The sequence below is a fragment of the Macrobrachium rosenbergii genome, chromosome 3, assembly GCF_040412425.1.
Source record: "Macrobrachium rosenbergii isolate ZJJX-2024 chromosome 3, ASM4041242v1, whole genome shotgun sequence".
Lineage (NCBI taxonomy): Eukaryota > Metazoa > Arthropoda > Malacostraca > Decapoda > Palaemonidae > Macrobrachium > Macrobrachium rosenbergii.
In genome coordinates this window covers 24411198-24429076 of record NC_089743.1, presented here as the reverse complement: position 1 = coordinate 24429076, position 17879 = coordinate 24411198, and the positions used below count along the sequence as shown (strand labels likewise).

Sequence of the window (17879 nt, the reverse complement as noted above, 5' to 3'; positions counted from 1 at the left end):
TGTGATCAGATAATTAGGGCAGGTAGCCTGTCTATGGTGGACACACTACTTCTACCTCATTCTACCTGAGGAACAATACCCTTAAAGTCCTTGGATATCTCACCCTTGGGGCCTGTGGTGGCTGCTCAACAGGTCAAGTACCCAAGTGCCAGTTGGAAAGAAGAGTATCTCATCCTCATACCCAAAGCCTATTGTGAGTCTGGGGTTGTGAATGTAGAATTACTGTGCTCTCCTTGCTTCTCTCTCTCCAATGGCAGCATCTAGGCTGAAGTACCTGCTGGTGCTTTAGTTACTAAGATGTGTCTTCCTCTTTGCTCACCATTAGGGGGGGAACATCATAGAGCTTATTCTGACCCCATTACAGTATTTGATAATAACAAAAATTAGGTGTCCTCCAACATGAGATCTCTTGGGAGGTGTCATGGCTCTCAGGTTTTTCTTTACTAGGGTACCCTCATGAAATGATAAATTTTAAAAGTAAAATATACAAACCTGAGGTCCTTTACACAAAGAAATACTTTCAGCAAAGCTGTAACAGCCGTTAAACTTTCGAAAATTTTGTGGTTAGGCAGTTAACTACTGTCTGATAGGCTGGAGTCTCACATGCCCAGATGTAAACTTTCCAATTTGCCTTTCAGCCCAGGTATCAGATTGAGAGGTGGCCAAAAAACTGTAAAGGACCTTAGGTTTTCATGATTAGGAAAAATACAAATTATTTTTTAAAATTTGCCATTTGTCCCTACAAAATACATAAACCCTTGGTCCTTTACTTAAGGAAGACTCACTTATCGGAGGGAGGAATCTGGGCGAGCCTCTGAACTGACTGGAGTTCACTGCACCTGGGTTTCTCTTCTTGGTTGATAGAGTGAAGGAGAGTACCGTGCCTCTGACATATTGAATGGAGTGTAAGAACTGCAAGATCAATTGTCAGACTTCAGGGCCTTTTCAAATGAGTGAGAGAATCATAACCTCATATGAAAACAGGCTAGGATGAATCTAAGAGTCGGTGACAGTACGGTATTTGTCTTACTGTTAGGCTCCCCTTGCTAGAGGAAGGGGTGGGATTGCTTCTATAACCTAATGAAATAAAACAGAACAGGTGTCGATATGAAACCTGCATAGGCCGCCAGTTCCAGCATGTGACAGCTCGAATCCCACTCTCTGCCCAAAGAAAGAGAATGAAGGATGACGACGAAGGAAGAGGAAGAGAGGCAAGTCACTCACACAAATTCTCTCACTTCCATAACTGTACACCTTAGACGAGATGCTGCCTGTCCTCTTAGAGAAGCCAGGTAAGCTACACAACTTGCTGAGCAGCCACCACAGGTCCCAAGGAAAAAGTGTCCAAGGACTTGTGAGCAATGTCCCATAGGTAGAAGGACGTAAATGTGGCTGCCATGACTACATCCCTGCCTTCAGTACCTGAGGAACCAACAGATTCTTCCAGAATGAAAGGGATGGACCAATCCCCCTGACTTCGTGGGCTCTCAGTTGGAATGTACCAGTGTAGTCATTGCCAGCTGCAGAGAACGCTCTCCTGATCATCTCACGAAGCATCGTGTTCTTGTACAGTACACTTCTTTCTTGGATGAGCCAGTACTATTGAAGAGTTGGCAACACTCAGGCTGGAGATGTTGAGTTCTCTTAAGATAGTACTGCAGCACTTTAACAGGACACAGCAGCATCTCGTCTGGATCGTTATCAACAAAGTCCTCTAAGGAGGGGATTATGCAGGGCTCGAACCTGGTATCAGGGACTGACAGGTTCTAAGTCTTTGCTTCGAAATCCAGGATGAAGTCAAGCGTAACTGATCCCCATCCCCTCAAGTGTTTAACATCGAAGGAAAGTCCATGAAGTTTGCCTAATCTCTTCGCCGATGTCAGGGAAAGCAGAAAGGTTGTCTTGAGGGTCAGCTCTGTCTGACTACTCTCTTATAGGCTCGTATGGTGCACGAGTCAGGCTCCTCAAAACAAAGTCACATCCCACTCAGGGGGCCTGGGGTCCCTGGGAAGGTAAGACTTTTTGAGGCTTCTCATCAGTAGCAAAATCTCCAGTAAGGAGGAGATATCCACTCCCTTCACATGCACGACTAGGCTATGGGTAGCTCTATAGCCCTTCACAGCTGAAACCGAGAGAAGCTTCTCTCAGCAAAGGAAGATGAGGAAGTCCACTACCTGCTGAACAGAGGCTCCGGTCTGAGAGAGACCCTGTCCACAACACCAACCAGAGAGGATGGCCAATTTCCCATGGTAAACCGATGCAGAGGACTGTCTAAGGTATCCAGACATCTCTGTTGCTGCTCGGCGAGAAAAGCCTCTCGCTCACAAGAGATGCTGGATAGTCTCCAGCAGTGAGGACAGGGACTGCACTGCTTGATGGAACCACTCTACATGTGGTTCACACAGAAAGTTGTGCCAAGGAGGAATCTCACTTGGTCCCTCAGAAAGAAGTGCTAACAGATCGAGATACCAAATGGCATGTGACCACTTGGGAGCCACCAGAATCATTCTGAGATTCAGGGTGATCAACACCCTATTGTTCACCTTGCAAATCAGACAAAATGGAGGGAGGGCGTAGACATCGAGGTTGTCACATGGGTGTTGGAACGCGTCCTCTGCAGCGGTCCATGTTTCTGGCATGATGGAGCATAAGACTTGAAGTTTTCTGTTGTGCTGGGTGGCAAACAGATCGATGGTAGGAAGTCCCCACAGCTCGAACAACCTCTCCGTAATGTCTGTATGAAGGGACCACTCTGTCCCTATCTCTTGATTCTGGCGGCTGAGCCTGTCCGCCACTACATTCCTCTTACCTGGAATGTATCTGGCTGACAGCTCTACTGAGTGAGCTACTGCCCACCCGTGCACCTGCCTACATTATCAACTGATGCAGCAGCAGGGACATAAGGGCCCCTTGCGTATTGACATATGCCACTACAGTAAACCCCCGTATTAGCGGGGGATGCGTACCACACCCGGCCCCCGCGAATAGCTAGAACCCTTCTAAAAACACTTAGAACTTCCTATTTTGAAAGCTCAAACACACACACAAAAAAAAATTATACAGGCATTATCCTACTTATGATGGGGTTAGGTTCCATAAAAACCCATGTTTGTTGGAAAAAACATATCTCCAATATAGCCTATCCTACACTTGGGTATTCAGTACCATGTACACATATATGGTAGCCTAGCCTACACTATAAAGTATACTCTATACATAGGCTACATGGTATGGTAATAATTATTAATAATATCAGCTAATTCTGGAGGTTCATGCAGTGACTAATGATAATTCAGTACAAAGAGAAATTGAATAACAAACAAGAATTAGCTTAGCCCACACTATGGTACATCATATATATACAGTACATGTATGGTAGCGTAGCCTACATTATACTGTACTCTATGTTCACATATTGTATAATACAAACATCAACATAACAAATATGCATCTTTCCATGGATCTTTTAAAATGTTATGCCTTAATTCACTGTATCCAATAATGCTGTATACAGTATATGCTTATATTGCTTTTGTATTATAAATAAATTGCGATCATAGCGATCAATGTTTTGATTTGGAAATCGTTAACGCAGTGATTATTTCGCCATGTTTAACTCAGTTCAGAACGCTTTTCTTGGTTCTGGTTAGAGTAAATGAATCTCTAGATACTTTATTTATATGGGTCAAGGTTATTTTTCGTTATAATGTAAGAAATGTTTTTAAGTCGAAATATAAGTTAAATACGTCTCGTTGTGAAATTATTTTAGCTATTTTTTTTGTTAATAGATTACGTTCGTCATTTGGGAATGTTTGTTTTGTGTAAATAAAAAATAGAGATTCCGTTCGCTATTTTCACTTGATTTCATCATAATGTGTTCTTTCATGTCCAGTAGTTTTGATTAAAATCCTTTCTCTCCCATTTTAATTATGGTCGAGTTTCATCTATGTTGCCGATGCACGATAACTTATAGTCATTAGCAGCTTGAACATTGTTTTCTCAGCTTCAGCTACAACTTGCAGCATAAATTTAGCAGTATATTTCCTTGCCGATCTTTTATCCATACAAAGTAAGGATATAATGTAAAAATATATCAGTCCTATTCTATTTAACATCATTTGTACTATAACCTATGGTAATTGTGCATTATCGTACAATGTTTGAAATACAAGCAAAAGGGCTGTTGTTATACAATTCAGTGATAAACAAAACAACAGTTTCTCGGTCTGTTATTTATGGCTGTGCGCATTTACGCAAGAGTATAACATTACTAACAATAATTTTATCATTCTCTGTTACTTTTTTAACTAGATGATGTGATAAGGGTTGGAGGACAAGAAGCTGGTCTATTGTAATTTGGTCTCTCTCGCTTACCCCATTGCAAAATCGAATTATCGTAAGGTGAAATATCGTAACTCAAGCACTACCTGAGTATTTTAATAATTTCATCACAAAACGTGCATTTAGTCATGAAAATGAGATGGAAATACAGTAACTAGTGAATATTTCTCGGTGAAAAATACCGTGAATGGACGGATTTTCAGCGAATAATGCATATATATGTTCCATAGAGAAATCCGCGAATAGGTGAGTCCGTGAATACAGGGGGTTTACTGTACTGTGGTGCTGTCGCTCATCAACATCACCAAGTGTCCCATCACTCAGTCCTGAAATTCTTGAAGGGCCAGGAAGGCCACCTTGAGTTCCAGGATATTGATGTGATGGTACTTGTCGTCTCGGTCCCACACATCCAAAACCAGCCACTCCTCCAGGTGTGCACCCCATCCCTTGGTTGATGCATCTGAGAACAGAGCCTTTCGGGAGGGGGAGCATATAGAGATACATGTACTCTTATTACGAGGTTCCTGTTATCCATCCACCAGGCTAAGTCCTGTCTCACTTCCTCCGATAAAGGAATGGGAGAGGACTGGGGATCTCAAGACTGGGACGAGAACCCCTTCATTCTCCACTGGAGAGAATGAAGGTGAAGCAGCCCATGAGGAACCAGCTTCTCCAAGGACGACAGGTGACCAATGACAACTTGCCTCTGCCGAGCTGGCCGTTCCTGTCCAGACAGGAACAGCTGTGCTTCCTGAACCTGCTGATACAAGTCCAAGGGAAAGACTTACTGCTGCCGTATCTATCAGTGTGCCCAGGTACTTTATCCTCTGCTTGGGGGGTGAGATCAGATTTCTTGAGATTTACTACAACCATTAGGGTGTAGCAGAACTCAAGAAGTCGATCCCTGTCCAGGAGCAACTGCGAGCAGGAGCTCCCCAGGACGAGCCCATCGTCAAGATGCCTCAAGAGACGTATCACATGAGAATGGGCCCAAGCTGACACAAGGGTGAACACTTGCATGAACACCTGAGGAGCAGTCAAGAGCCCAAACAAAGTACCCTGAATTGGAATACCGCTTCCCTGACGATAAAGCGTAGGTACTTGCAAGAGGACTGATGAATGGGTATTTGAGAAATGCATCCCTCAAGTCCACCATAAGCATGAAGTCATTCTCCCTGATGGAGGCAAGCACCAAGTGGGTCGCTTCCATCGTGAACTGAGTCTGGCAAAAGAAACGGTTAAAGGGAGAGAAGTCTATGACCAGTCTCCAACCCCCGATGCTTTCTCTATGAGAAAGATATGGCTGTAAAAGCCTGGGGACCAATCTGACCAGACTTCCATAGCACCTTTCTTCAGCATCGCTTGCATCTCTTCCTGAAGTGCTAGATCCTTCAGCGAGCTGGGAATGCAGTTTAGGAGATGGACTGGGTTGTTGGTGAGAGGTGGCCGAGACTCGAAGGAAGTAGATAGCCCTCCTGAAGGACATCTACTACCCAGGACTCGGCTCCATGTCATTGCTATGTTGCTTAATGGCTCAACAGGCAACCCCCACCAATTGCAGCAGCTGGAAGGGAACGCCACCCCTAGCGTCCTCCTTCCTTCTTCTTACCTTTGCACCCTTTTCCTGACTGGAAAGAGGGTTGAAAGGAGCATGGTTGCGTGCCCTTCTTGGCAGATCTAGAAGAAGGCTAGGTATTTCCACAAGAGCCCTTAGAAGCCTGGGTTGTCTTAGGGGCCAAGGAAGTGCTAGCGTGACCCGAGGGTTGAGCCAAAGGGGTATGCGAAGACCTGGAGGTGTTTGCCACTGCCTGGTGGACAAGGTGGTTGTAGACTTTAGCATATCTCGTCTACCGCAGCATCTACCAACTCTCTGGGGAAAAGAGAGGCAGAACTCAGCAACTGTCTGTTCCTGAGGGTTTGAGTCAACTCAGGTCCTACAGACCTGGAGATCCAATTCAGGACAGTGCCCCTCCTCTTCAGCACCAGGTTTGCCCACAGGTTTGCCATCTGGTGGGCCAGGTAGGAAAAAGCCCTACCTCCAGACTGGCACAGTCTCCTGAAGATGGAGTCCTCTCCAGGGTGATCGAACCGGAGGAGGCGGCAACCTTGGATACTGTTAAGGACCACAGATCCAGCCAGGAGAGCCGCCACAGCATAGGCTTCCAGGTTTGCTGCCTCTTGCTGCGAGAGGGAGACCCCTTCCACAGTAAGCTGCTGCAGCGAAAGATTCAGACCTAGACGAACCAGGTCCGGGTCGACCTGTTTAGTTGGCAATGACCCTTCTGTAGGCGTGTAGAAACAGCAGGAATAGCAGGAACAGCTGGGGCAACAGGAGCAGCCAGAACTGCAAAGGCAGTAAGCAGAAGGGACACCAAGTACTGGGGAGCGGGAGCATGCACAGCAGCCTGGGCCACCACTGCCAGGGTCGTCAGGGTTGGAAAGTGCGTAGACACTAACGTGGGGACCTTCGCAAATGCCGTCATGGTCACTGTTGTTGTGGTGGAAGTGACAGCAGCATGAGTCACCACAGGAAACTCTGGAGCACATGATGCCTTCAAGTGCCCCAGGATCCCTTGCACTGACAGGGTGCCTGAGAGTCCCAAGGAGATCCACGCCTCATGGAGCTCCACCACCTCAAGGAGATAGGCCACCTCACGGAGCTCAGCCACCTGACCTGAAGAAGGAGAGAAAGTTGGTAAGCGGATGGAAACTCCTCTCGCTCCCAGAGAAAATGCTCACCCTCGGAGCGAGCAGAGATTTTCTTTATCCCCCACCGACGATCTTCACCTGACAAAGACAGTGAAGATGAAGAGGGAGAGATTGCTCCCAAAGGAGAGACAGCCAAGCGAGGAAGTTGGCCAGGAGGGAGAAAAGAGGAAGAAGGGCTAGCAACCAAACGCGTAGTCGGCTGTGTGTATCCCTCCGACAATGCTCTGGAAGCTTTCCTCCTATACTGTTTCCTTCCTGTGAACTTCGCCCACTGCACAGGCAACCAAGAACGACACTCTGCACAAGTAGAACTAGGGTTACAGTCACGCCCTCAGCAACTAGTGCAGAGGGCATGAGGGTCCACACTAACGGACGAGTGGAAGTGCGTACAACCTTTGCCGTCAACCCCAAGAGACACACGCTGGGTGACAGCCTTCTGCAATGGTCTAGATTATTTCTGGGTTTGCATGATGTTATATCAAACACACAAATATCAATCACAACAAGGACAAGAAAAACAAAATATCCCACCGGGAACAAAGCAAAACAACGATCAGGGAAGAGTCAGCAAACGCCTGCATGGTACACCGGCCGAAAGCAAATTGGAATGCTTACATCCAGGCAGGAGGTACTCCCACCTACCAGGCGGTAGTTAGCCTACCTAACTGCCTAACCACCTTGGTCGAAAGTTTAACAGCCGTTCCAGCTTCGATGAAAGAAATTCCTTACATAAAGGTCTGAGGGTTTGTACTTTGTGTAGGAACAAATGCAGGGTTAGTCTGGCCCAGGGCCCTACTGCTCTGGTAGGATAACCCATTTACCAGACCAGGTAGGGGATTACAGGAGTCATAAAGTCTGTGTGCATAGCATCTCTGGATGGAATTCCACTCCAGTCAACTACAGAGACAACCTCCCACCTCAGGAGGAAAGCAACTCCTGCTAAACCTATGGGTCTAGCATAGCCTTTAACATCTGGGTCTACAAAGAATCCTGTTCAACCCGCACAGGTGGTCCAACCTTCTTCTGCTTAGAAGGGCAGAGAATTTTTCCAGCTCTTTTGTCATACTTCTCATTTGATAGGAAGAACTAAGAGGGGACTGGTTGTTTCACTCTAGCCATAAAAAGAGTGTGATCCCTTAAGAGCAATCAAACTTTTACTCATCAGTATTAAACTTTCAAGTCATTAAAATAATAAGTTAATTCTAATAAAAGCAATGCCTCGGCAAAGTTTACGGCCATAGTTAAGATATTCAGAGGATATTTCTAAAAGTCTCAGGAACCCATGACAATGATGAGAACAAAAGGTTAAAAGATGAGTTTACTGCAATCAGGCAAAATTTAAATAAATATATGGGTTGCTGCCTACTTATAATTGCAGGAAGATGATTCCAAATATGGAACCAATTACTGTACATTTATACATCTCACTCCTGCATCTGTGAAAGTTCTCAGAACAAATAAGTAATAGTAGTGCCTTATGGCAATATTCTCAGCACAATTCTGGCCTACTGTCTGGTACAGTATTAGTTGAATACCAGACTCTCAAGCAGTAGTTCATGATGCTCAGTACCAACAACTGTACCAAGAACTCGACAGCCTAGCCCAAATCAATCACTCACTGTTGAGATAATGGAGGGTATCAGTTACCTTCTTCACAGTTTGTCAATATGCATATTAAAAATCATGCTATGCCCCATGAAAACACCAAGGTTTTTAACTGTCTGTGAAGGGACAAGAGTCACATTATTGAATTTCATGTTGGTGTTCCCCAGGATGTGAGAGATTGTCTTGACCTGAAAAAACTGAGATTTGCTTTGATCAAGTAAGAGGCCCTTACTATTAAAATATTTGTTGTAGTCAATATATTTTTGACTAACAAATCATCGAAGTTTATGAGTCCCCAGTCAGCAAAAACCTGGGTATCATCAGCATAAATATATCAGCAAAAACCTGGGTATCGTCAGCATAAATAAAGAGGAGACCATCTCATGTGTATTTTGGTAGATCACTGATAAAGATGGAGAACAGCAATGGTCCAGAACTTGCCCCTGGGGTACAACGAAATATATCTTCTTAGGAGTGGGCAAGGACAATCCAATACTGTACAAACAGGTTGGATGCAATTGCTCACAATTTTCAAAGCAAAGAGTTGACACTGGCTTTAGAATTTGGTGAAGAACATTATCAAACATTTTGGATAGATCCAATAATAAAAGTGGATAGATCCAATAATAAAAGGAGTTAAATTTTTTATTAATGATGTTTTCATGTGTTTTGTTGGTAACCTTAAGCAGAGCAGGAAAATGGTTTGAATCAAGGAAAGCCATTAGTTGAATGGCAATTAGCTATTTTCTTGTTTATTTTACAGATGACAGGTAAATGAAATGTGGGTCTATAAATTCAGTATCTCCACTTTTGTAAACGGAAACTACATAAGGATGTTCCTTTGGTCAGAATAGTTACATGTAACAACTGAGTTGTTGACTAAGCTATAAGAAGAATGTACAATTAAACTGTTGAATATAATAATAATACTGTATAGGCTAGAACTGACGAGTTGACTGTAGGCTAAACAAGAAAGTAGAAAACTGTCACAGGCAGAGTCGGCTAAAAACAAAATAGAGTCCAGTCAGATTCACAAGAGTTTTTAGGTTTTAAATGCTTTATTATAAGAGTATCTATATCTACTGGCTGAGGTCTGAACTTACTTTTAGTGAATAATGATTTGGAAGATTGATTATAATGTACCCGAGTGGTAATGAAGATATTTTCCTGTGATCTGTCAACTGTGTTCTTTCCTATGTTACCAAATATTTATTTAAAATCATCTGCTTTTCTTCAGGGCCTAGTTTTCAAGGGATTCAGGAAATTTTTTGTTGGGAGGTATAACTTTATTGATGACATTCCATGTTCCCCTCATGTTACCATTATATTTAAAGGTTTCTTCCTTGTAATGGTTTTTTCTTATTAGACATCATTACCTTGACATTTATCTTGTCCCTTTTGTAATTATTTTCAGCATTAGGGTCTCCTCTATCTAAAGTATATTCTTTTGTCAAGTTTTCTCACTCTTACAGCACCTTTAATTTCAGTGTCAGTCCAAGGGCAGGAGGGCTTCTCATTACTGTGCTTTTGTAATGAATGGTATAATGGAACTGTATTGTTAAAAGTAGGAACAGCAGTCATTTAAAAGGAGTCCACAAAGGCAATTCTGGGAGTAATTCTCAAGGGCGTGTCTTAAAAGTTGATAAGTGTTTTTCTTTTTTGATAATATTTGCTGTTAAAAAATTCATGGTCACCTGGCCAGTCATCAAATTGTATAACAAAATTAGGTCTACTGGTAATGATAAGATCCAAGAGAGTTGAAGTAGATGTAATACCAGTTGGATTTATTACAAGCTGACTTATGTTGGGAGTTTTAATAATGTTTCCCATCCTATTATTTGGGGACAGAAGGTTATTATTGAAGTCGCCTATGATTAGGAGAGGCATGTTTTTATACATATGGAAAGAAACACATCAAAAAGATAATCATAGCTCTTGATAAGGGCATGGGGTTGACAGTATACAGTACACAGCCTACGATAAATGAAAGAAATTTTCTATGCTGACTTGTTATCCAAAGGTCCTCAACATGCTGTAGTCTTACGAGTTCATGCGTTGGCAGCTTCCCCATCAAGCCATGGGCGTAACTGGGGGGGGGGGACACATGACCCCTGAGTGCCCCCCCCCCATTTTGAGTTCATGAAGCTTGTAGTAAAAGCCTAAGCTACATCAAGTATATAGTTTGGCTGTTTTTTTTTATGCGAAGATAAGTGGAGTTTCACTATATTGATGTAAGAAATAAATAAATTTTCTTTATCTCAGGAGTAGGCGTATTCATTTTCCAAACGTTATGCAAGTGTGAAAGAAATGTAATAAAATCCTGTACAGAAAATAATTTATGGCCAAAAAATCTGTGGATAATGTAAAATTTGGAAATTAAAATAAGATAGAAAATGAAAACTTCAAAAAAGTGTGCACACACACAAAAATGTTATATATAATTATAATAATAATAAAAAATGCAATGTCAGAGGACTGACTGACATATAAACAGTTGGTAAAACATCTGGATATGTGAACATCCTACACAAACTCTCAGAAATATTGCATTACTGCATAACACAAATTTGGTTAGAGAGAGAGAGAGAGAGAGAGAGAGAGAGAGAGAGAGAGAGAGAGAGAGAGAGAATGTGCTCATCATCACTGATATTGTATGAATCCAGTGGTTATTAGTTTTTATTTGTCTTGCGCAGCGCCATCACTGGCACTAGTCTTGTACAATACGTGTATATGGTGTGTTGACGTAATGCTGCCACGGATTAGCCAAGACAATGCAGTTCCTGTTGGTAAATGGCAATCATTCTGTACGCGATCTTGTGAATAAGAACTTCACCAAGACAAGGCAGGTATTTATATTAAAAGCATTTCAAGCTCATTTCTATTGATCTTTGTAGTAATGCTGTAATTCTTTCGTCCTTGATAGTTATTTTAAAAGCAAGTGCATAAACGCAAATTTTCAATGTCATAGGCAGGGTGCTATGAGGAAAAGCTTGCTTTGTTTAGGGCCATTTATTTAGTGCTGTAAGAAGTTTTTACCTACGTAAATTAACTAAAGACACTAAGTAACATAAAACTAATCCTTGTTTCAAACTGGAGAAAATCTTAAATAAGGTACCACGGATGTTAAACGTTCGGTTGTGTTACTTACCATGTTTATTCAGTTAATGCCAGTGCTCACTTTTATATACAACACAGTTATGGGAGATTTATATATATATATATATATATATATATATATATATATATATATATATATATATATATATATATATATATATATATATAATATATATAATATATAATATATATATATATATATATATATATATATATATATATATATATATATATATATATATATATATATATATATATATATATATATAATATATATTATATATATATATATATATATATATATATATATATATATATATATATATATATATATATAATATATATAATATATAATATATATATATATATATATATATATATATATATATATATATATATATATATATATATTATATATATATATATATATATATATAATATATATATATATATAATATATATATATTAATTTATTTATTATATATTTATATATATATATGTGTGGCGTATTTATTTACAATTTCAAAATAATTGTTGTTGTTATTATAGCAATAGTAACAGTTCTATTAATTTATTTATTCAGTTTATATATATATATATATATATATATATATATATATATATATATATATATATATAATGTATTCATTTATTTATGCTATCACATCTTAACTGATTTTACATATGATCATGTGACAGCCAGAGTGCAATCATTTCTATTTGCAAAAAGTATGGTTAAGATTATATTTCATTACTAGGCCTATTCTGATGCAATAAAGCAACTTCTATTACGCATTTTCTCTACTTTCTAGATACTCTCTCAGTCCAAGTCACCTTCCCGCACATCAGTTTTACATCATGCAAGCATCAGTTTTACATCATCCAAGCAAACATAAAAAGTTTCTTTAAAAGGCAGTCAACTGCCGATGATCCGAATGAACCTGCTGTTTCAAGCAGAAAATGTCAAACCACTGACACAGAGCACTGTAGACTATGAAAAAGCCATATGGTTAGATTCTGCTGAATCTGCTAGTGAAATTGATTCAGTTGACAGTGACAGGGGAAGCATAGATATTACAGCATCAGTGACACCTGGAATATCATGTATTCCAAAAGCCTCTGAACAAAACCATTCAGTTCAAGGACCTGATGACATAAGCAAAGGAAGAACAGAGTCCAACTCAACCATCACAGGTAACTTTCCCTTCATCAAGGTTTGGGAAAAAGCATCGTGCCTTTAGGTCAGCATGGTATGATTCCCACAAATGGCTTGAATATTCTGTTAGTCAAGATGCTGCTTATTGCTTCTGCTGCAGGATGTTCCCTCCCCCCCTAATAAACCTCCATCTAAAATTGCATTTACAACTACTGGATACCGTCAATGGAAAAAAGCAAATGAAAAAGACACTGGGGGGTTTGCTCAACATCATCGCAGTGATTATCATATGGCAGCTTTCTGTGCATGGAAAGAGTTTAAACAATGCACAGAATCTGGAAGTACAGTTGCGGCTGCCCTTACATCTGCCCATGAGAAAACGATTATTGAAAACAGACACTATATCAAACATGTAGCTAGAGTCCTCTGTCTGACAGCAAGACAAAAGACTGCGCAAAGGGGCCATAAAGATGATGTGGATAGTCTAAATAACGGTAACTTCTTGAAGACCTTGGAGTTGTTAAGTGAAAATGATGATATAGTGAAAACTCAACTGAAAGGAAAGAATAGTTAAATACCCAAAAATTCAGAATGAAATTTTTGCTTTACTGGCCCAAATGATTTGGGAGGAAATTTCAGATGAACTAGGTTCAAATATGCACTTTTCAGTCATGATTGATGAGTCCGGGGATATCAGTAAGAAAGAGCAATTATCAGTAGTTGTTCGCTATGTGTACAAGAGCAATATACATGAAGAATTCTTGGACTTTGTTTGGCTTCACTACCTTAATGCTACATCACTTAAAGATTGTGTAAGGTTCTGAGATTGTGTTCAATTGATCCCAGAAACTGTGTAGGGCAAACATATGATGGTGCTTCTGTAATGAGTGGAGTGAATCGAGGAGTTCAGCAGCTAGTGTGTGAAGAGTTAGCACCACAAGCAGTTTACATTACCTGTTGTAATCACAGACTGAATCTTATTGTTGACAGCGTGAGATCGGTTCGACTGGCTGACCTTTCTTTAGTTTGCTAGAAGAGATTTATACATTTATGTCCTCTCACACATACACACACACCACACAAAATTTATCTTGCAAAGCAAAAGGAATTGTTTCCTAATCAGCAAATGCGATCTCTGAAAAGGCTCAGTGATACAAGATGGTCTTGTCAGTATCTATCATGTAAGGTTCTGCTCGATACCTTTCCTGCTGTCATAACTACCCTTGAAGAGATTTCTTCATCCCAGTGCCACACAGGCAAGCATGCACATATTGCAGAAGTTTACTAATGAACATTAATTTTGCATATACATTAGCTGCCCAAATGATTGATGCTATTCAACAGGAAAAAGAATGAGTGCTCAGAAAAAGCATGGCATAGCATTTGGGAGAAGGCAATTGCAACGTCCCAGACACATGGTATTGAGGTTTTACCTGCCAAGCAAAGAATACATAAATTACTGAGGCATCTAAAGGATGCTGTTGTCTTGGAAACAACTGGACATAGAGAAGTGTGCAAGCATGAGGAACAGGAGGATACCAAAACACACACTATTATCCAGTAATGGACAGGCTACTAACTGAAATTGAGTCAGGATTTGATGATGCCAACAAATCCCTTTTCCATTCAATATCATCTCTTGAACCTTCCTCCCCTAAATTTTTACAGCAGGACCAGTTGGAGACAATGGCAGCTAAGTAAAATTTGATCTTGAATTCTTAGATGTTGAGCTGCGACAAGCAACATGATTAGTAAAATGTAAACATACTGACAGGGTTAAAATGGCCAACATTGTGGATTTGACAGCTTTTTTTGTTCCTTTTAAAGATGCATTTCCAGGTTTGTAAAATATGTTAATCATTGCTCTTGTATTACCACCAACATTTGCATCTTGTGAGTGAAGCTTCTCTTCACTAAGACACAAAGAACTACTGTACCTCAAAAATTCTGTGTGATTATAAATTGTCCGGTGTATCGGTAACTGGAATCCACCAAGGCAGGGTAAAGAATATCGATATGGAAAGGTTTGTTGATATTTTTGCTAGGAAAACATAATAACAGAATGATGTAGATGTATTAAATTAATACATCTGCATCATTCTATTATTAATACTATTAATTAATGATTAGGTTCAATAATCAAGTAACCAACTGTAATGGAATCTTATCATACACCGTAAGATTGGGTAAATTCGGATGCAAGGGAGCTCGGACGTTTTTTAAAAAAAATGTTATAGTAGAAGATGTCATAAAAAAAAACAATGAATTAAAAATTGCTGGTTATGATTCTAATCCTATTATTTTCCCCTCTTTATGATGGCAAAGTCTTTTCCTAATGTTAAGTTAATGTATGGAAAAAATATATTTGAACAGTATTAGATTTTTTTTTATTTTTTAATGTTGAAAAACTTCTCCTGTGAAAAACAACCCAAAGCATGTAGAATGAATTGGGAGGCGTCATTTTGTTAAAAAATAAGTAGATTGGACGTGCAAATCATGAATTTGCATCATCTGCATGTTACGTATACTTAATTGGGCATTTAAATGATTCATAATTTTTTTCATTAACAATGCTGTTGTTTGGACAGGTATAAAAAGGTGGTTTGAGTTCAGACAGGTATAAAAAGTGGTTTGAGTTCAGACAGGAGCAAATAGCTCTGAATAATTATTAATATGAACAAAATAAAATTGTTTAGTCTTATGGGAATTTTCTAATGAGTGATATATGTTAACATTTTGCTTTTATTTATTTATTTTTACAGATAGATATGTACATCTATGGTACTTCATTGAGTGTAAATCATTGTGAAATTTAAAGATGTCAAAATCACAAAAGACAGTAGAAAGTGGTACAAAATCACAAAAGACAATGAAAAGTGGTAGTGGTAGAGGTTCTTATATGAAAGTAAGGCCAGAGATGCGTGTGATGCCATCAGAAAGGGTGATCTCAGTGTGTGACAAGCGGCATTCCAATATGGCTTCTCTAAGAGCACTCTACATGATGGTGTCACAAGAAAACACAAAGAAATCTGGAGGGCAAACTATATTAACAAAAAAAGAAGAAGCCATCATAGTAGACCGTTTACTTACTCTTTCACAGCGGGGCTTCCCTTTAGACACGTTTGAGTTGCGTGTGCTAATCAAGATGTATCTAGATAGGCGTGGTGTTACCATTAAAAGATTAAAGAATAATTTCCCTGGTTGTGATTGGGCACGTTCATTTTTGAAGTGTCACAAAAATGATCTGTCGCAGCGCATGAGCCAGAACATTAAAGTGGCCAGAGCAAAGGCCACTCCCAGTATCATTCGTTCATACTTTAGACATTTGGAAGCAACCACTGAAAATATATCTCCTGATAACATCATCAATTATGATGAAACAAATCTGTCAGATGACCCTGGAAGGAAAAAGTTATTGTTCGTAGAGGATGCAAATATCCTGAAAGGATAATGAATTCAACAAAGTCTTCAGTGTCACTAATGTTTGCTTGTACAGCATCTGGAAAAATGCTTCCTCCATACGTAGTTTACAAAGCAAAGCACCTCTATGACTCATGGACTGAAGGCGGACCTTCCAATACAAGATATAATCGTACTGATAGTGGGTGGTTTGACAGTACAACGTTTGAGGATTGGTTTTTCAAAGTAATCCTCCCTTATGCAAGATCAAAAGAAGGAAAAAAAATTATCATAGGTGACAATCTTGCCAGTCATGTGAGTTTGGCTGTGAAGAGTGCTTGTGAGGATCACAATATTTCATTTGTTCTCCTCCCTCCAAATTCGACACACCTCACTCAACCCTTGGATGTGTCAGTATTTGGACCTATGAAGACACAATGGCAATCTCTATTAAGTGAATTCAAAGCAACTGCACTGGGTAGGAAATGTGCTGCCCTCACTAAGACCGAATTCCCTAGGCAACTGGCTAAACTCATGGAGAAACTTCAGAAAAACCAAGCAAAAATTATAGAAAGTGGGTTCCGAAAATGTGGGATATAGGCTATCCCTTGAGTGCGGAAGAGGTACTGTCTCGTCTCCCAGAAGTAGACAGGATAAGTGCCATCAGTATTGGTGCAGGTACAGCTAATGAGCATGAAGGTTCAGCAGGTCATGCAACTCCACTGCAAAGGCCCCCCTCAAGCTGAACCCAACACCAGTGAGGCAAGTGGTGCCAGTACTAGTGCTAATTCAGAGGTGGTACCAGTACATTCTGCTCGTGATGCATCCTTGGTTAACATGCTTTCAAATTATAGGTATGGTCCTTCTACTTCAACACCTGCTTGTGGTAAAAAAAGAAGCTGTCAGTTCCCCCTGGAAAAAGTGTGACACGTAAAAGACTTGGTCAGCATAGCATCTCAAGTGACAGTAGTGATAGTGGCGATATTTATGATGTTATTTTGAATGATTCAAGCCCTGAACCTGAACCTATAATACTCAAACGTAACAAAAATAAAAAGTTGAACACTGGTATACAGCAGAGAAAACCAGTTCCATTAACCCTGGGATCAACTGCAAAACAAGATAGGATGACACGCAAGATGGATGAGAGAGAATTGACTGCATTAATAACTGATGGAGGAGACACTGAAATAATGCATGAAGATGAAGCAGATACAGATTGATACTAGAAGATGAAGCAGATACAGATTGATACTAGAAGATGAAGCAGATACAGATATGATACTAGAAGATGAAGCGAATACTGAAGTGGTACCAGAAGATGAGGGAGACATCTCTCAGGATGACTTTGAAGTAACAGAGGCCCAAGGATGGAGTGGAGATCAAAACAAAACCAAAAACAGTGACAATAATAATAAGGAATTTTCAGCAGCAAGAGAAACCACACGAAATGAAGGAGGCCAGAATCCTAAACTACATAAGTGGGTGGTAGTTCAGGTGCGTAGCAAACGCAAGAAGCATTACTATATGTCGGTAATTACTGAGGTGATGC

General features: G+C 40.1%; 2 protein-coding genes across 14 annotated transcripts in view; one reads left to right on the top strand and one right to left on the bottom strand.

Annotated features, from left to right (window-relative positions):
• Positions 1 to 17879, bottom strand: part of dgt1 (dim gamma-tubulin 1) — a 102471-nt gene that overhangs the window by 80210 nt on the left and 4382 nt on the right. The window lies entirely within an intron of this gene.
• On the top strand, positions 16379 to 16927 carry LOC136850708 (uncharacterized). The gene has a single exon (XM_067124563.1). The coding sequence runs from the start codon at positions 16379 to 16381 to the stop codon at positions 16925 to 16927; it is 549 nt and encodes a 182-aa protein (XP_066980664.1).

What these genes read in the sequence shown, in the direction of transcription:
- LOC136850708 (XM_067124563.1), top strand. Translation starts at nt 16,379, where the DNA reads ATGAATTCAACAAAGTCTTCAGTGTCACTAATGTTTGCTTGTACAGCA.